The sequence below is a fragment of the Coregonus clupeaformis genome, chromosome 23 (assembly GCF_020615455.1).
Source record: "Coregonus clupeaformis isolate EN_2021a chromosome 23, ASM2061545v1, whole genome shotgun sequence".
NCBI lineage: Eukaryota > Metazoa > Chordata > Actinopteri > Salmoniformes > Salmonidae > Coregonus > Coregonus clupeaformis.
In genome coordinates this window covers 47560240-47580239 of record NC_059214.1, presented here as the reverse complement: position 1 = coordinate 47580239, position 20000 = coordinate 47560240, and the positions used below count along the sequence as shown (strand labels likewise).

Sequence of the window (20000 nt, the reverse complement as noted above, 5' to 3'; positions counted from 1 at the left end):
TGTGAGGAGCTGCTCTGTTGGGGATTGTGGGGGTCTGTGAGGGGCTATGTTGGGGTCTGTGGATGGCATGGCGGGGGGGAGGAGCAGCACCAGCTGTGGAGTTAGAGGTGGGGGGGAAGGAGGTGATGGAGTGATCTGGAGCTAAAAACCATGGGATGATCTACAGCAGCAGGATTAGAGGTCAAACCCCCCTTCTCTCAACCCCCCATCCCTCCTTCTCTCATCCCCCCATCCCCTCTTCTCTCAACCCCCATTCTCTCTTTCTCTCTCTTACTTCTTTCACATATGATTCACGGTATGTTGCCTGTAAAAGCAATTGGGCAATGTTTATATGATCCCCTTTCAAAAAGCTTTCTTACACAGACATGCATGCACACACACACTCACACACACACACACACACACATTCTCTCTCTCTCGCTCTCTCTCTCTCTCTCTCTCTCTCTCTCTCTCTCTCTCTCTCTCTCTCTCTCTCTCTCTCTCTCTCTCGCTCTCTCTCTCTCTCTCTCGCTCTCTCTCTCTCTCTCTCTCCTCCACTCAGTGTCTAGACAGTCTGCTCTCCGGTGTCTCTCCTAATGAGCCATCTGATTGACACAGTGGATGATTCCTGTTTGTCTCGTCAGACACCCAGATCAACAGAGTGCTCCTGGAGTGTGAAGTGGGCTGCCACCCATCTCCTCCGTTGCGCTTTGTGCCAGTGCAATGCATGCTGGGTGGACAGGATGGAGCTCTGTGGTTGGCCTTCCATGTGCTCCGGAAGAGCAGGGACCAGAGATGCTCTGAATGAGCCTTCCCTGTTGAGACTTTAGCTTGACCAACAGTCTGGGGCTACTCACGCTGGCTCTTTGTGTCAGGGCTTTTCTGACTGCCATCCATCCATACTCTCTCTCTCTCTCTCTCTCTCTCTCTCTCTCTCTCTCTCTCTCTCTCGCTCTCGCTCTCGCTCTCGCTCTCGCTCTCTCAGTCTCTCTCTCAATTCAATTCAATTCAAGGGGCTTTATTGGCATGGGAAACATATGTTTACATTGCCAAAGAAAGTGAAATGGATAAACAATCCCCCGACCTCAACCCAATTGAGATGGTTTGGGATAAGTCGGACCGCAGTGTGAAGGAAAAGCAGCCAACAAGTGCTCAGCATATGTGGGAACTCCTTCAAGACTGTTGGAAAAGCATTCCAGGTGAAGCTGGTTGAGAGAATGCCAAGAGTGTGCAAAGCTGTCATCAAGGCAAAGCGTGGCTATTTGAAGAATCTCAAATATAAAATATATTGTTTAACACATTTTTGGTTACTACATGATTCCATGTGTGTTATTTCATAGTTTTGATGTCTTCACTATTATTCTACAATGTAAGAAATAGTACAAATAAAGAAAAACCCTTGAATGAGTAGGTGTGTCCAAACTTTTGACTTGTTGTGTATATTAAATGACTGGAGACATGCAAAATGTAACAGCAGATGTGTAAAAAAAAAACGTATGGTAAGAGTTTCATTTGGAATGGTCTGTTTTTGAAAGCATATTAAGGAACAATTCTCATCTCCATTGTGAGCCATATTTACAGTTATCCAATCACCTCAGCCCAAATCTGACTGGTTAGTTATTACCTGTATCCAAGTGCATCGCAGGATAATTCTCACTGCATAACCATCACCATGAAAAAGCATAATCCTTGCCTTCCCCAGTCACGGTTATTAATGTGAACAATGGGGCTGGTCACCTCTCTTGGCAAGGGCATCAAAGTCTGGTGTCATCTTTGATGTAGAGATCCTCAGAACAGCTGACAAGTGGTCATTTGTTAAATTTGACCTGTGACGGAATTTGCTGTAATTCATGACTGAGAACATTTGTTCACACACATATGTGGACCCGAATAAAACAAGCATCCTTTGGGCGTGCTTTTTAATGTCTGGAAACTTTGTTTAATTCACTGGTCTATTGTTGCTGTTTTGTACTTCTCCTTCAAAGCACTGTCACATTGGATGTCGATGAGCTCCAATTGTGTGTCTGGTGGTGCTTTCTCACTGTCGAAAGACAGGGGGCATGATACAAGCTCCAGCTCAGTCTCAATCTTGGTGAAGTCTGAGAAGTGGCGGGAAAACTCAGCATGCAGGTCGATCAAAGTGCTACTGTATGTCTCAGTGCAGCACTGCAATGTGGGCGCGTTCAGGGCGGCCAGGAAAATGAGCGAGAGACCGGCTGCTCATTTGTCTGGAGAACAACATAATATTACATTTAGCAGACGCTTTTATCCAAAGCGACTTACAGTCATGCGTGCATACATTTTTGTGTATGGGTGGTCCCGGGGATCGAACCCACTACCTTGGCATTACAAGCGCCGTGCTCTACCAGCTGAGCTACAGAGGACCACATAAGTTTGGCCTTGAATGCTTTCACGTTGGAATACAGTTCATGCACAAAAACACAATTTCCCTGCAGTTTCACATTTAGATCGTTCAGATGCCCCAATATGTCCACACCGAAAGCAAAGTTGCCCAGCCAGTCTGTGTCTTTCAACTCGGAGAAGTCGTCAGCTTTACCAACCGTATCAAGGAACATACCTATCTCCCCTCTCAGTTCCCACACACGGCAAAATACTTATCCCAGGCTTAGCCAGCGCACATTTGAATGGTAAAACACAAGTCCTGGTGCTCTGCCTCTGTGTCATTGAGCAGCTGAATGAATTGACGATGGTTAAGCCCCTTGCCCGTATAAAGTTGACAAGTTTTACAACCACTTTGACCACATTTTCCAGCTTTAACACACTTTTACACAGGGCTTCCTGATTAATAATACAGTGAAGAAATATAAATTCCTCTGAGTTAGGGCTTTCTTCTTTTACTTTCTTGTAATAGTTTTAGTAGGACAATGTTTTTACCAGTTAGATTTGGTGATCCATCTGTTGTGACGTTTGTCAGTTTGCTCCACGGTAGATTCATTTTTTCCAAGCAGGCAGACACCCTGTCATATTGACACCTCTGTAGCTCAATTGGTAGAGCATGGCGCTTGTAACGCCAGGGTAGTGGGTTCGATCCCCGGGACCACCCATATGTAAAAAATGTATGCACACATGACTGTAAGTCGCTTTGGATAAAAGCGTCTGCTAAATGGCATATTAAATATTAAATAAGTCAGAGCCCTGGTTGTTCCCATCATTGATTCTAGCGCAAGAAGTTCCTCTGTTATTTCAAGGTTCTCATTTATTCCTCTGACAAACATTTAAAGTTGAGCGGTGTCTCTGATGTCAGTAGTCTCCTCCATCCATATATCAACTCGGAGATTAGCTCCTCACTTATCACTTCCACGCGCCTGGTGATGGTTCTGCCTGATAAGCTAATTTTCTCGAATTGGCTTTTACTCTCAGGACAACGTATTCCAGCAGTCTCCACCATACACTCTTTCACAAACTCCCCTTCAGCAAAAGCCATTGCAATGCTTTGCCATTGTATGTGCCACTACGTAGCTTGGCCTTAGTGACGGAGTCTTGAGTAGAGCACCGTTTAGTAAACGTGTTTTGTTGGGCTTTTAAGTTTGTGGCATGTTTTGAGGCCTTCCTTTCCTTTTCCTGAGAGGACAGATTGCTAGCATAGTTAGCATGCTTGCTTGAAAAATGACGATTGAGATTATATCCTTAAAAAACGGCAACACTTTCTTGGCATATCATACATACTGCTTTATGTCCAAAATTAGTAAAAAGGTATTTTGCTGTCCATTCTTCTTTAAACACACGACATTCAGAGTCCACTTTTCTCATTTTCGCAGCACTCATTTTTCACGTCAAAAGTCGTCAAGCAATGAAGTGGCTATGTTGACTGAGTGCATTCTGAATTTGACTGTAGGCCCAAATACAGAGCACGCTGCCAGGCTAAAGTGTCATCTATTGGAGGTTGTTTGTATATCATGGAATGAGTCATTTTAGGCCAAAATCGTAACTCAAACTATAATAATATTTAATACATTTAAAAAATGTTTTGCGGGCTTAAGCTGCTTCCCTGTCTCACCCCACGGCCCTGTGGAAAGAAATGTGTGTGTTTTTTGCCCATTTTAACTGCACAGTTGTTGTTTGTGTACATGGATTTTAGAATGTCGTATGTTTATCCCCCAACACCACGTTCCATCAATTTGTATAGCTGACCCTCATGCCAAATTGAGTCAAAAGCTTTTTTGAAGTCAACAAAGCATGAGAAGACTTTGCCTTTGTTTTGGTTTGTTTGTTTGTTTGTCAGTTAGGGTGTGCAGGGTGAATACGTAGTCTGTTGTATAGTAATTTGGTAAAAAGCCTCTCTCTCTCTCTCTCTCTCTCTCTCTCTCTCTCTCTCTCTAGCGCTCTCTTTTATTTTTAAATGTTATTTCACCTTTATTTAACCAGGTAAGCCAGTTGAGAACAAGTTCTCATTTACAACTGCGACCTGGCCAAGATAAAGCAAAGCAGTGCGATAAAAACAACAACAACACAGAGTTACACATGGAATAAACAAAACATACAGTCAATAACACAATAGAAAATCTATATACAGTGTGTGCAAATGTAGTAAGTTATGGAGGTAAGGCAATAAATAGGCCATAGTGCAAAATAATTGCAATTTAGTATTACCACTGGAGTGATAGATGTGCAGAAGATGATGTGCAAATAGAGATAATGAGCAAAATAAATAACAATATGGGGATGAGGTAGTTGGGTGGGCTAATTACAGATGGGCTGTGTACAGGTGCAGTGATCGGTAAGCTGCTCTGACAACTGATGCTTAAAGTTAGTGAGAGAGATAAGAGTCTCCAGCTTCAGAGATTTTTGCAGTTCGTTCCAGTCATTAGTAGCAGAGAACTGGAAGGAATGGCGGCCAAAGGAGGTGTTGGCTTTGGGGATGACCAGTGAGATATACCTGCTCTCTATGTCTTTTTATTCTTCGGGGACGGGATGAGTGGAGAGTGTCTGGAGTGGGTTGAGGTTTAACCAGGATAGTCATGTGAAAGTCATCAAAGAGCAGAGGGACAATGTGATTTTCATTTGGAGCAGCATTCTATTTGGGGCATGCCAGGAGGCTCCATCTTGTGTGTGATTACCCGTGTGTGTCATCCAGAGAGAGAGAGAGAGAGAGAGTAAATAGGAGGACTTTACTATAGAAATCAAGGCATGTAATATCCTGTAATAGCCGGTGTACTATAAAGGCCTACAATTAGAGAACAGCTTTATAGAGAACCTTTTGATTTGAGTGGCAGGCTTACCCAGCGTGAAGGGTTTGTTTCCTATTTATTCCCTGGAGCCAGGCGCGCTGATGACCAATCTGTCCAGTATGTTGTTATTAGTAGTAGTAACTGGACATCACTCCTCTCACAACCTTCTGCCCATTTACGCTCACTCCTGTACTGAAACGCTCTGGTATAAAAGTCACAGTGTTCAAATATCATCTTTGGTAAAGGTTGTACTTCGCAAGTGGTGAATGGGAGACCAAAGAAGCCTAGACTGCAATCGCAGAAACGGGGACTGAGAGTAGCGTAGTAGAGAGTCTCGAAACTCCAGTTATTGCTCTTAAACTACAACGTCTGCGATTTTGACTGTAAGAAGAGAAATACGGTTAACACTGCTTTCCTCCTATTTATACGGACAGTAAAGTAAAGACTGCTGCACTATGTGTGTGAGAGAGACTGTGCTCACTGGCCATCACTGGGACTTACCCATACGGGACCTTCGATCTGAAATCCACAATCAGTACCGGGTATTATTCCTCCTCTGTACTGAATGAATCTCTGCAGAGATGAGATTAGTACCACATAATGAAAACATGATGCATGATGGTCAATGCAGACAGCCCTCAACATGGTCCTTTGTGCAGGACCCATTGAGGATATGTGTAGGCGATAGATTATGTTTTTTCAATTTCCTCCGGGCTCATGTACATTTTACATTTTAGTCATTTAGCATACGCTCTTATCCAGAGCGACTTACCTGGTATAGGCAGGCAGGTGAGTGCATACATTTTTCATACTTTCATACATGTACCAAGAATAAGTCCTTTATAGTGGTTCTATGTGAATAGAGTGGTATTATTGTGATGTTAAACGCTAAAACAGGTCAGTAAGTGGGCCTGTCTTGGTGCCAGTGTTGTTTCAGGGTTAAAGGTTAGACGTAAAACACGAACCAGCCACCATGGCTAACGTTACTCCAGCTGTGAAAACACCACCTCTGATTTATAGTTGTTAAACACAACACCTTTGGAAAGAGGCACGGGGCTTCTCCATGGAGAGAAAAATAGCTTTCTTCCCTCTGCCGGTGTATATCAAATCAAATCAAATCAAATCAAAATGTATTTGACATACGTGCCGAGTGTGTGAGGAGCGGTGTTTAACAACACTCAGAGGTGGAATGGCATCACAGTGTTAAGGGGACAGAGAGTTCAGATGACAGTAGACTACAGTACAGAGGTGGAATAGCATCACCGTGTTAAGAGGACAGAGAGTTCAGATGACAGTAGACTACAGTACAGAGGTGGAATAGCATCACCGTGTTAATGGGACAGAGAGTTCAGATGACAGTAGACTACAGTACAGAGGTGGAATAGCATCACCGTGTTAAGGGGACAGAGAGTTCAGATGACAGTAGACTACAGTACAGAGGTGGAATAGCATCACCGTGTTAAGGGGACAGAGAGTTCAGATGACAGTAGACTACAGTACAGAGGTGGAATAGCATCACCGTGTTAAGGGGACAGAGAGTTCAGATGACAGTAGACTACAGTACAGAGGTGGAATAGCATCACCGTGTTAAGGGGACAGAGAGTTCAGATGACAGTAGACTACAGTACAGAGGTGGAATAGCATCACCGTGTTAATGGGACAGAGAGTTCAGATGACAGTAGACTACAGTACAGAGGTGGAATAGCATCACCGTGTTAAGGGGACAGAGAGTTCAGATGACAGTAGACTACAGTACAGAGGTGGAATAGCATCACCGTGTTAATGGGACAGAGAGTTCAGATGACAGTAGACTACAGTACAGAGGTGGAATAGCATCACCGTGTTAATGGGACAGAGAGTTCAGATGACAGTAGACTACAGTACAGAGGTGGAATAGCATCACCGTGTTAAGGGGACAGAGAGTTCAGATGACAGTAGACTACAGTACAGAGGTGGAATAGCATCACCGTGTTAAGGGGACAGAGAGTTCAGATGACAGTAGACTACAGTACAGAGGTGGAATAGCATCACCGTGTTAATGGGACAGAGAGTTCAGATGACAGTAGACTACAGTACAGAGGTGGAATAGCATCACCGTGTTAAGGGGACAGAGAGTTCAGATGACAGTAGACTACAGTACAGAGGTGGAATAGCATCACCGTGTTAATGGGACAGAGAGTTCAGATGACAGTAGACTACAGTACAGAGGTGGAATAGCATCACCGTGTTAATGGGACAGAGAGTTCAGATGACAGTAGACTACAGTACAGAGGTGGAATAGCATCACCGTGTTAAGGGGACAGAGAGTTCAGATGACAGTAGACTACAGTACAGAGGTGGAATAGCATCACCGTGTTAATGGGACAGAGAGTTCAGATGACAGTAGAGTAAAGTAACAGTATCAGGCCATTGCTGTTAAAAATGGACGGCACATTGATCCGATTTGTGGCCTTTAATAGCTGATGTTCTTCTCTCTCTCTCTCTCTCTCTCTCTCTCTCTCTCTCTCTCTCTCTCTCTCTCTCTCTCTCTCTCTCTCTCTCTCTGGTATAGTTACACCTGGTATAGTTCTGCTAGTCTTAGCTGGTATAGTTCTACCTGGTATTGTTCTACTAGTTCTACCTGGTATAGTTCTACCTGGTATATTTCTACTAGTTCTTCCTGGTATAGTTTTACCTGGTATAGTTCTACTAGTTCTTCCTGGTATAGTTCTACCTGGTATAGTTCTACTAGTTCTTCCTGGTATAGTTCTACTAGTTCTTCCTGGTATAGTTCTACCTGGTATAGTTCTACTAGTACGTCCTGGTATAGTTCTACCTGGTATAGTTCTACTAGTACGTCCTGGTATAGTTCTACCTGGTATAGTTCTACTAGTACGTCCTGGTATAGTTCTACCTGGTATAGTTCTACTAGTTCTTCCTGGTATAGTTCTACCTGGTATAGTTCTACTAGTTCTTCCTGGTATAGTTCTACCTGGTATAGTTCTACTAGTTCTTCCTGGTATAGTTCTATCTGGTATAGTTATACTAGTTCTTCCTGGTATAGTTCTACCTGGTATAGTTTTACTAGTTCTTCCTGGTATAGTTCTACCTGGTATATGTCTAACTGGTATAGGTATATTAGTTCTACCTGGTATATGTCTAACTGGTATAGGTCTATTAGTTCTAACTGGTATATGTCTAACTGGTATAGGTATATTAGTTCTACCTGGTATATGTCTAACTGGTATAGGTCTATTAGTTCTACCTGGTATATGTATACCTGGTATAGGTCTATTAGTTCTACCTTGTATATGTCTAACTGGTATAGGCCTATTAGTTCTACCTGGTATATGTCTAACTGGTATAGGTCTATTAGTTCTACCTGGTATATGTATACCTGGTATAGGTCTATTAGTTCTACCTTGTATATGTATACCTGGTATAGGTCTGTTAGTTCTACCTGGTATATGTATACCTGGTATAGGTCTATTAGTTCTACCTGGTATATGTATACCTGGTATAGGTCTATTAGTTCTACCTGGTATATGTCTAACTGGTATAGGTATATTAGTTCTACCTGGTATATGTCTAACTGGTATAGGTCTATTAGTTCTACCTGGTATATGTCTAACTGGTATAGGTCTATTAGTTCTACCTGGTATATGTCTAACTGGTATAGGTCTATTAGTTCTACCTTGTATATGTATACCTGGTATAGGTCTATTAGTTCTACCTGGTATAGTTATACTAGTTCTTCCTGGTATAGTTCTACCTGGTATAGTTTTACTAGTTCTTCCTGGTATAGTTCTACCTGGTATATGTCTAACTGGTATAGGTATATTAGTTCTACCTGGTATATGTCTAACTGGTATAGGTCTATTAGTTCTACCTGGTATATGTATACCTGGTATAGGTCTATTAGTTCTACCTGGTATATGTCTAACTGGTATAGGTATATTAGTTCTACCTGGTATATGTCTAACTGGTATAGGTCTATTAGTTCTACCTGGTATATGTCTAACTGGTATAGGTCTATTAGTTCTACCTGGTATATGTCTAACTGGTATAGGTCTATTAGTTCTACCTTGTATATGTATACCTGGTATAGGTCTATTAGTTCTACCTGGTATAGTTATACTAGTTCTTCCTGGTATAGTTCTACCTGGTATAGTTTTACTAGTTCTTCCTGGTATAGTTCTACCTGGTATATGTCTAACTGGTATAGGTATATTAGTTCTACCTGGTATATGTCTAACTGGTATAGGTCTATTAGTTCTACCTGGTATATGTCTAACTGGTATAGGTCTATTAGTTCTACCTGGTATATGTATACCTGGTATAGGTCTATTAGTTCTACCTTGTATATGTCTAACTGGTATAGGCCTATTAGTTCTACCTGGTATATGTCTAACTGGTATAGGTCTATTAGTTCTACCTGGTATATGTATACCTGGTATAGGTCTATTAGTTCTACCTTGTATATGTATACCTGGTATAGGTCTATTAGTTCTACCTGGTATATGTATACCTGGTATAGGTCTATTAGTTCTACCTGGTATATGTATACCTGGCATAGGTCTATTAGTTCTACCTGGTATATGTCTAACTGGTATAGGTCTATTAGTTCTACCTGGTATATGTCTAACTGGTATAGGTATATTAGTTCTACCTGGTATATGTCTAACTGGTATAGGTCTATTAGTTCTACCTGGTATATGTCTAACTGGTATAGGTCTATTAGTTCTACCTGGTATATGTCTAACTGGTATAGGGCTACTTGACAGTAATGGATGAAAGAGGACAAAGACAAAACCAAACTATCTTCTGCAGTATTTTACTGTGGCTGTTAGAACTAATATAACTATACCAGGTAGAATTATACCAGGTAGAATTATACCAGGTAGAACTATACCAGGTAGAAATATACCAGTTAGAACTATACCAGGTAAAACTAATATAACTATACCAGGTAGAGCTATACCAGGAAGAACTATACCAGGTAGAACTACACCAGGTAGAACTATTAGAACTATACCAGGTAGAACTATACCAGGTAGAATTATACCAGGTAGAACTATACCAGTTAGAACTATACCAGGTAAAACTAGTAGAACTATACCAGGTAGAACTATACCAGGTAAAACTATACCAGGTAGAACTATACCAGGTAGAACTATACCAGGTAGAACTAGTAGAACTATACCAGGTAGAACTAGTAGAACTATACCAGGTAAAACTAGTAGAACTATACCAGGTAGAACTATAGCAGGTATAACTATACCATGTAGAACTAGTAGAACCATACCAGGTAGAACTATACCAGGTAGAACTAGTAGAACTATATCAGGTAGAACTATACCAGGTAGAACTAGTAGAACTATACCAGGTAGAACTAGTAGAACTATACCAGGTATAACTATACCAGGTATAACTTTACCAGGTAGAACTATACCAGGTAGAACTATACATGGTAGAACTAGTAGAACTATACCAGGTAGAACTATACCAGGTAGAACTATACCAGGTAGAACTAGTAGAACTATACCAGGTAGAACTAGTAGAACTTTACCAGGTAGAACTAGTAGAACTATACCAGGTAGAACTAGTAGAACTATACCTGGTAGAACTAGTAGAACTATACCAAGCAGAACTATACCAGGTAGAACTATACCAGGTAGAACTATACCAGGTAGAACTAGTAGAACTATACCAGGTAGTATTTGACTGTGGCTGAGGTCTATTTCATGTTGGTCCCGTCTCACTCTCCCTGGCCCTGCCTGCCATGTGTGTCTGTTTTGGAAACGTGGGCCGAGTTAACCACTCTCCCGGGCACATTCACTGGGTTGTGGTTAACATGCTGCCATGGCAACTGCTATTCACCAGCCCTCGGACAAAAATGTTTTTATTCCTCTGTAACACAAAAGGCTACGGGATGAACTTTCTGACAACACACAACTGTTGAATGGCCCTGTTCTGGTGATAATATATCTGTTTTAATTTCCTTTGTCAAGCCAGACAAAGAGGACAAACACAAACGAACTTTCAGGATTCCTGCCTCATGCAAGAGGCTTGGATTTCAATAGGCATATTCTGCCCTGTCTCTCTATGTCAGACTTTTGCATTGGAGTAGACTCTAGAACATGCACCAATGGACTTTTAATGTGCTGCTGAAATCATGCCTGTGAATTTTTTTCATGCCATGTCCACTCACGGTTACTAAGCCTCCATTCAGACCATATCCAACGGAGGAAACAATTGTCTGGAACACAATCAAGGTGAATCTCTGAATCTATCCATACAGTTCTACGGAACACACATTAGTAAGACCTTCAAACATGCACCTCCTCAACCAGGACCAGGTCACGCTATACATCTACAGCCTGAACAGTTTGAAATACAACATCTTTCTAAATATATGGATCTTATTGCAAACACATTGTGCTCTGTTGACATACTGTCTGTCAAGAGGCACTGCTCTGCTATTTCATCAGTACTAAACATACCATGATACAGTCTACCACGATACAGTCTACGATGATACAGTCTACCAATATACAGTCTACCAATATACAGTCTACCACGATACAGTCTACCACGATACAGTCTACCACGATACAGTCTACCATGATACAGTCTACCATGATACAGTCTACCATGATACAGTCTACCACGATACAGTCTACCACGATACAGTCTACCACGATACAGTCTACCACGATACAGTCTACCATGATACAGTCTACCATGATACAGGTACCAGTCCTCATTCTACCATTCTGAATAGCCATTGATTTCCATTAGGGTTTGGCTGGCACCAACAGCACAGTACTGACCTGTCTGCCTCCCATTAGTGCACTTTAATTCTGCTGATGAATAGTCAGGATAGACTGCCCTACCTGGCTGCCCAGACAGACAGACAGACAGACCGACAGAAGGACAGACAGACAGACAGACAGACAGACAGACAGACAGGCAGGCAGGCAGGCAGGCAGGCAGGCAGGCAGGCAGGCAGGCAGGCAGGCAGACAGACAGACAGACAGACAGACAGACAGACAGACAGACAGACAGACAGACAGACAGACAGACAGACAGACAGACAGGCAGGCAGGCAGGCAGGCAGGCAGGCAGGCAGGCAGGCAGGCAGGCAGGCAGGCAGGCAGGCAGGCAGGCAGGCAGATAGGCAGACAGACAGGCAGGCAGGCAGGCAGGCAGGCAGGTAGGCAGGCAGGCATACACACAGCTAGATGCTCATCCCGGATGGCAATGGTGAAGTTCTGTCTCATTCTATCATGATGAATAGTCCACGAGTTTAAGATTTGATCATCCATCGCTCACAACTCATCATTAAAATAGCACTCCACTGTCCACTCTTCATGTCTGATAAGGAGTGTGTGTTGGTGGTGTGTGTACATAGTTTTGTAGTGTATTGGTAGATGAGGAGTCTGGGATGGTGAGTCATTTAGAGGAGGTTGAGAAAGTGAGTACATTAAGAATTAAATTACCACTACTGTACTGTCGTTGGTTATGCAACAGCTCATTTGAATGTTTTAGTGAGTTGAACTTTAAATGTCTCCCTAAGCTCAGCCCATGGACTACTGTAAAGATGGCCATGTATATGCTTTCAGTGCTGGACCAATACTTCAGCTCTTCTGCGTATGATGGAGTGAAACATAACCCCCTTATATGGACTTTGCAATGGTTTAAGAAATATCTGGTTGACCGATATGGCCTTTTTGGACACAAGAAGTGACACTGTTACTCTGCAGCACACAGAAGAATAAATAAAGATGTACAACTGCTGCTTTGACTATTCTGTGATGAAGGATTCCATCAACTAGTTAACTGTTCTCACGCTGTTTCTCTCTCTCTCTTTCTCTCTATGTGTTTCCATGGAGGTTGCTTCGAGTGCTGCATCAAGTGTCTGGGCGGGGTGCCGTATGCGTCGCTGGTGGCCACCATCCTGTGTTTCTCCGGCGTGGCCCTGTTCTGTGGCTGCGGCCATGTAGCCCTCACTGGCTCCCTTACCATCCTGGAGAACCACTTCTCCAAGGTCACCTCTGACCACGCCATGCTGACCGACGTGTGAGTGACCGCACCTGACCCCATGAGTAGTGGCTAGGAGTCCTTGACCCTAAAACTGGCCATGAAAAAAACAATGTTCCCTAGTTATATCCTATAAGCTATAAGTAAGGCCTGGCTAGATATCATAAGTAACCTACTGTTTGACCAGAGTAGAGCATTAGTAAGATGCAACTGGTCCCACCCAAAACCCATACATCTCGATCCAGGCAGTACTAATGGCTATATGTCTATAATGATATCTTGAAGAAAACAATCTACCAGTTATACGTATATCAACCCTTTTAATCTTAGTGAGCTGAACCTCCTAGCAGAGGCATAGATAAGCCCTATCCATGAATTACAGGTACTTTTATATAGATATCCTTTCTTCAATGAGCTCATCACGACAGCTATTTTGTTTGTTTTTTTATCAGAAAATAAACCCGTGCTTGCACCTTACCCCAGATGAGAACTAATATGGAGCTTTTCTCTTTTGGCTCCATTAGTCTAAGGCAAGAGAGGAGAAAAATAGAGTAGAGAGAGAGGAAGGACAAGTGTTTTGTGTTGAGGTTTTAACGGGGAGTCTCTGTGAGTGCCCAGTTTAATTTCAAGTATCAAGTTTTAACGTAACATGTACAAGTACAGTGAAATGCCTTTCTTGCAAACTCAAAACCCAACAATGCAATAGTCAATAACAATGTATTACTAGAAGAAGAAGAAAAGAAAAAACCACGAGAAGTAAGAATAAGAAATATGAAATACACAATAAAACAAGTAAAATGTCTAGAGGGCCGATCGGTCTCTCAGCAGATATGCATCGTCTGTTTACATTTTCATCAGCCAAAGTTGTTAATGGTTTAAATAATTTTTTAAAAACTCAACGACAGAATTAATGGTAATAGGTTGCACGTTTTACAACCTGAGCCAAATCTAAATGTATAAGCTTGTGTAATACAAGCTGACAGAGTTACGGTATTTCCTCTAGCCTCATGTTGGAGGCTGAAACATAACAGAGTCATATTGGATTATCCCTAACGTAAACTATTCAGCGCGGGTGCCTTTGATCGTGAACAGGACACAGAGAGGGTTTATGCGATTTGCTCCTATTTCAGAATACAGCTGATGCAGTACGTCATCTATGGCATCGCTTCCTTCTTCTTCCTCTATGGGATCATCCTGCTGGCCGAGGGCTTCTACACCACCAGCGCTGTCAAGGAGCTGCACAGCGAGTTCAAGACCACCATCTGCGGACGCTGTATTAGTGGCATGGTACGTCACTATCATCACCACTGCACTGTGTTAACCAAGCACTGAACTTACACCAGACACAAACAACTAACTCACTGCCCTCTTGAACAGACCACATTTTGTGCAACAAGCTAGTCTTTTTTTTTTATGTACTCAACCCGAACCACATTGACACCTGAGTTCTGTTTAGATGTAATCAATCAAACAAGTTGATGACATAATGATGACGTCTGAGCAAATACTCAGCGCAAATGGGCACGAAATTATGTCCTCCCTTTTTAGGCCTACCAGTCAAATAGACGCAACAACAACTATGAAAATACCAGTTATTATCCAGTTCTTCCTAATGCCAATACGAAGCTGTGTTTGCACACGTGTCTTCTCAGTTTGTGTTCTTGACCTACATCCTGGGTATTGCCTGGCTGGCTGTGTTTGGTTTCTCCGCCGTGCCCGTCTTCCTCTTCTACAACATGTGGTCCACCTGCGTCGCCATGAGGTCACCTGTGGCTAACCTCACCAACATGGACTCCATCTGCGTGGACGTCCGTCAGTACGGTAAGGGAAAACCGGAGTTACAGCCATGGGTCATCTTCATTAGGCAGCATGTGAAAGAAAACAGACTGAAACAGGGAGGGACTACCTGAACTTCTCCAATAAGAAACGCTTGTTTTCATTTCCCGTTGCAAGCTTTTCTCTACGCTGTGCCCTAATGAATATGACCATATCCAACCAGGGTCCTTTCTATCCATAACACAGCGCAGATGTTTCCAATACCTTTTGTGTACAGTAGCCTGTTGAGGCTGTGGATCACTGATTTATATTGGTGTGTATCACAGGAGGTTGGTGGCACTTGAATTGGGAAGGACGGGCTCGTGGTAACGGCTGAAGGGGAATATGTGGAATGGTATCAAATACAACAAACACAAGGTTTGATGCCATTCTATTTGCTCTGTTCCAGCCATTATTATGAGCCATTCTTCCCTCAGAAGCCTCCACTGGTGTGTATAAAGATAATGAGAGGTTTTAGTGGCTGAGAGCCAACACGTTAGTGTGCTAAATATTAGTATAACAAACCACCCATCTCGCTTGGCTAAGAGTTGAGGAGAGACTGACTGCATCACTTCTTCTTTTTATAAGAAACATTAATGTGTTGAAAGTCCCAAATTGTTTGCATAGTCAACTTACACACACACTTACCCCACCAGACATGCCACCAGGGGTCTTTTCACAGTCCCCAAATCCAGAACAAATTCAAGAAAGCGTACAGTATTATATAGAGCCATTATTGCATGGAACTCTGTTCCATCTCATATTGCTCAAATAAACAAAAAAAACGATAAAGCACCACCTCACGGCACAACGCCTCTCCCCTATTTGACCTAGATAGTTTGTGTGTATGTATTGATATTGTAGGCTACGTGTGACGTTTTTAAATGTATGTAGTTCTGTCCTTGAGCTGTTCTTGTCTATTAATGTTCTGTATTATGTAAAGTTTCATGTTTCGTGTGGACCCCAGGAAGAGTAGCTGTAACTTTCGCAACAGCTAATGGGGATCCTAATAAAATACTAAATACCACTTTTCTCTGGCTCGATATCCTCCCTGTCTCCTCTCAGGCCAGGTTTTATAGCAACAATAAGACATTATAACGGCCTGAAATGTTCAGTGTGTCACATTGTACAGGTTTGATACACTCCACTCTACAGTTATGACATTTTAATGGAGATTTAATCTAAGTTATAACCATTCTGTAAATTCTAATGGGATATGTGACTATGGCCCATTAAGGATGTTTCTCTGGTTCCTTTACTGCGTATCTATATGAATTATATGAATACGTTTTCTGAAGACATGATGTGAGGAATTTGCTGTGTAAATATTAACCTTTGAATTGAACGACTGTCTGCAGGCATCATCCCCTGGAATGCCACACCAGGCAAGGCTTGTGGGTCCGCACTAGGAGACATCTGTAATACCAGTGAGGTAACGCTTCTCTCCTCCCATCCTAATTCGCCGGTTACATACTGTACTGTATTATGTGGGTTACTTTTGAGATGCATGCTCTCAATAACAGTGCAAGGGCCACAGAAAAACAATAATTTGTATTCACAATGAGTTACTGTACTATGGTACTGTGTTCAATCACATTAATCCCAATGTTTTTTCTTGTCTTTCTCAGTTCTACCTGTCCTACCACCTGTATATCATAGCATGTGCTGGAGCCGGGGCCACTGTCATTGCTCTGGTAAGCTCAACTCTCTCTCTCTCTCTCTCTCTCTCTCTCTCTCTCTCTCTCTCTCTCTCTCTCTCTCTCTCTCTCTCTCTCTCTCTCTCTCTCTCTCTCTCTCTCTCTCTCTCTCTTCTCTCTCTCTCTCTCTCTCCCTCCCCCCCCCCCCCTCCCCCCCCCTCTCCCCTTTTTCCCTCCCTCTCTCTCTCTCTCTCTCTCTCTCTCTCTCTCTCTCTCTCTCTCTCTCTCTCTCTCTCTCTCTCTCTCTCTCTCTCTCTCTCTCTCTCCCTCCCCCCCCCCCTTTCTCTCTCTCTCTCCTCTCTTTCCATTTGTATCTGACTGTGGAATCCAGTGCTCCTCTCCTCATTTCCCATATGGTTTATATAACCTCTGACTGTAAGGCAGATTACAATAGGCTTTTTCACAGCTCCAATCCCATTCTCTGTAAACCATCTGCTTAGATGCCCCGGGCCCCAGTCTTATTTTAGGAAAGCGGAAACAGGGTGGACGTTTGTCCTGGATTGGGACACATGGCAATGTTTATACAGTATCAATGGGAATCTCTGTAAGGAGATAAACGTGGAGACTACATCATTCTTTGAACTAAGGGCACCCCATTTCCGAAGAGTATAGAGTCCCGTCTTGGGTGTTTTGAAAACAATGAGTGATGACAGAAGAGGAACATTCTCTGTCAAGGCCATTTTCTTCTCTGATTGCTTCCAAAGATAGTTTCATAAGTTTCCACTTAACTCACATCTGAAAGTGACAAACAGGAATATTTTACTAATACTTATGTTTTTTTTTACAAGTAAAAAGTTGAAACATCAGTTGTTGCCATGAACATGCATGTTCCTGGAGAGTTCCCTTACCACCTGTATTCTGTTCTCTTCCACCAGCTGATCTACATGATGGCTACCACTTATAACTTTGCCGTTTTGAAGTTTAAGAGTCGAGAAGACTGCTGCACTAAGTTTTAACTGGTGTTCAGAGACACGGCACAGTCTAGGACACTGCTCTTAGTAGACAGCAGTGACTTTACTACATGGACTAAAAAACACAGAAAATAGACAGCAACATATCTCCATTAGTCTTCACCTAAAGTGTAAATAGCTGATTGTATGCATCCTTTAGCATGTGATATCCAGGGATAGCCCTTCCTGAAGGACCAACGGTACCTGAGGAGAGTTGTCTTAAAAATGGGGTGGTGTAAAGTTGGCAGAGTTATGCTTTTCTCCAGATCTTGTTAAGATCTGATTAGGACAATAAATCAGTAATAACTCCGTTAAATGACTAGCACTCAGGCTAATAAACAGTAGGCTTGGAGGAGGAAGACAACAACAATACTGTATTATGAAGGAGTCAGTGCCATGACTATTGCGCTTAAATTTGGGGTGGAAAAAGTATTTGTTTTTGCTAATATTTAATTAGTCAGAAGACCAGCCAGGCTTGGAAAGGTGCATTTTCCCCATTCATGTTTTAGGTTTGATCGTGTGTACTTTTGTATTTTCTTTGTGCAAGCCACAAAGAGTTACACAGGGAATGGTCAGTATTACAAGCCTCTGTCACAAACTAGTTCCTCAATCAGATATACAGTAGATATAGACACTCTTCATCTGTAAGATGACATAGACAAGATGAACAGCATTTCAAATTTAACTGCACATATAACTGCACATATAACTAGTATTGTGAAAGGTTATCCCAGTACCAGGGGTATATTTTCGATCAAGGTATATAGCCTCAGTTTATGACTTCATATATTTTCTAAAGGAAGTTTTCTTATTTTAGAGGAATAATGTAATTGTTATGTGACCTGATGCCATCATAGCTTCAGCTGATAGTTTCATGTTTTGTTTCATCCTTTTCTTTGACTCATCCAGAAACTGCCATTCAATTGCTTTTTTTAACACTGAGCCTGCATGCTTACTTTATTTTATTTGGATTCCTTAATCTGTTTATGATTACTTATATTCCATATTTCATAAATATTTAATTATTTCCTGAGATTTTTGAAGACTGTAGTTATTATTTTTCTCTTTCTATACAAAATAAACAATCTTTGTGTACAAAATATCCCCAATGGTTTATATTTCTTCTCAAATGAAAAAGAGACACTAACTGAGAACAGTACCAATGACGGAACACAGCAAGATAGGGTCTATTCCATGTCACTCCACAATCTAATTCCACTCTTACCTCTACTAACCACCTTCACCATCAAGCTTGCATGCAAAACCTCGAACAAGACTCCCCTTCCGCTCCCCTTTAAAATGTCTCTTCTGGAGTGTTCTTTGTGCATTGTGTAATAATAATCGTGTTAGTAATGTGGATAATAATGACGTTACGTTGCAGTTGCGTCTGTTGTCAGCTTAACGTTGTGTGTTCAGTGTGTGTGTGTGTGTGTGTGTGTGAGAGAGAGACGTAGCTCTGACTCCTGTAGCCTCATCTAGCCATGCTCACCAGCCATCCACCTCACCCCTCTCTTCCAGATCCACTTCCTCATGATTCTCTCAGCAAACTGGGCCTACCTAAAGGACGCCAGTCACATGCATGCCTACCAAGACATCAAACTGAAGGAAGAGCTGGAGCTGCATGACGTCACGTCTCGTTCAAAGGAATGTCTCAATTCCTACACATAAGGATTACGCCCTCACACCTTTATGATCACACACACACCCTCAGACCCCCCCGCCCCCCCCGCCCCCCAGGCCAGGCGGCCTGTCGGACCAACAGAACACTCAGCTCCCATAACCTGATAGCTGCCCTCATTCAGCACAGTACTAACACAGCTCCTAACAAACTAATGCATCAATGTCGCTTTCTACAACTAACTGATCAAGATGTCTGTGTCGGAACCTCTCTTTTGTGTTTCGGATGTGAATATACTTTTGTTTTTGTATTTTTTAAATAATAATCTGTTTTATTTTTTATCAAAGATGCAGTTTTGATTACACCTCATAGCACAACATGAAACGCCTTACAACATCACAGATATATAAAAGGGGTGCAATGTGGTTTTTTCTAATTACATACAAATTTGGTCCTCCTGGCTCTGAATGGAGAGCGTATTAAGAGGAGGATTGTGAAGGCACCACAACATTCTATTGTACAACAGAACATGCATGTGTTGGCTTCTTTGACAAAGTCTTTGCGTTACCCCTCTGCCCATTTGAAACTGTTAGGGTTTAGAATACTTTTCTCTTGCTAGTAGTTTGACTTGAAATAGGGATGATCATTCTGATTCTAGAATTTCACAAGTTACATTCATCACATACATTCCAACTAAAATGTTAATATTTTTTAATTGAAAAGGTAATAA

General features: G+C 42.2%; 1 protein-coding gene across 3 annotated transcripts in view; it reads left to right on the top strand.

Annotated features, from left to right (window-relative positions):
* The window catches only part of LOC121536470 (neuronal membrane glycoprotein M6-b), a 78278-nt gene that overhangs the window by 55996 nt on the left and 2282 nt on the right, over positions 1-20000 (top strand). For 2 of the 3 annotated variants that reach the window (XM_041843761.1, XM_041843760.2), the window contains exons 2-7: positions 13043-13229; positions 14321-14477; positions 14843-15011; positions 16364-16437; positions 16634-16699; positions 19171-20000. The exon at positions 19171-20000 is cut by the window's right edge and continues 2282 nt beyond it. In XM_041843761.1, the coding sequence (XP_041699695.1) occupies positions 13043-13229; positions 14321-14477; positions 14843-15011; positions 16364-16437; positions 16634-16699; positions 19171-19320 (803 nt within the window). In that variant the 3' untranslated portion in view covers positions 19321-20000. Of the gene's footprint in view, positions 1-13042; positions 13230-14320; positions 14478-14842; positions 15012-16363; positions 16438-16633; positions 16700-17577; positions 18755-19170 lie in introns of those variants that run through there. The other variant, XM_041843762.2, reaches the window with a different exon arrangement.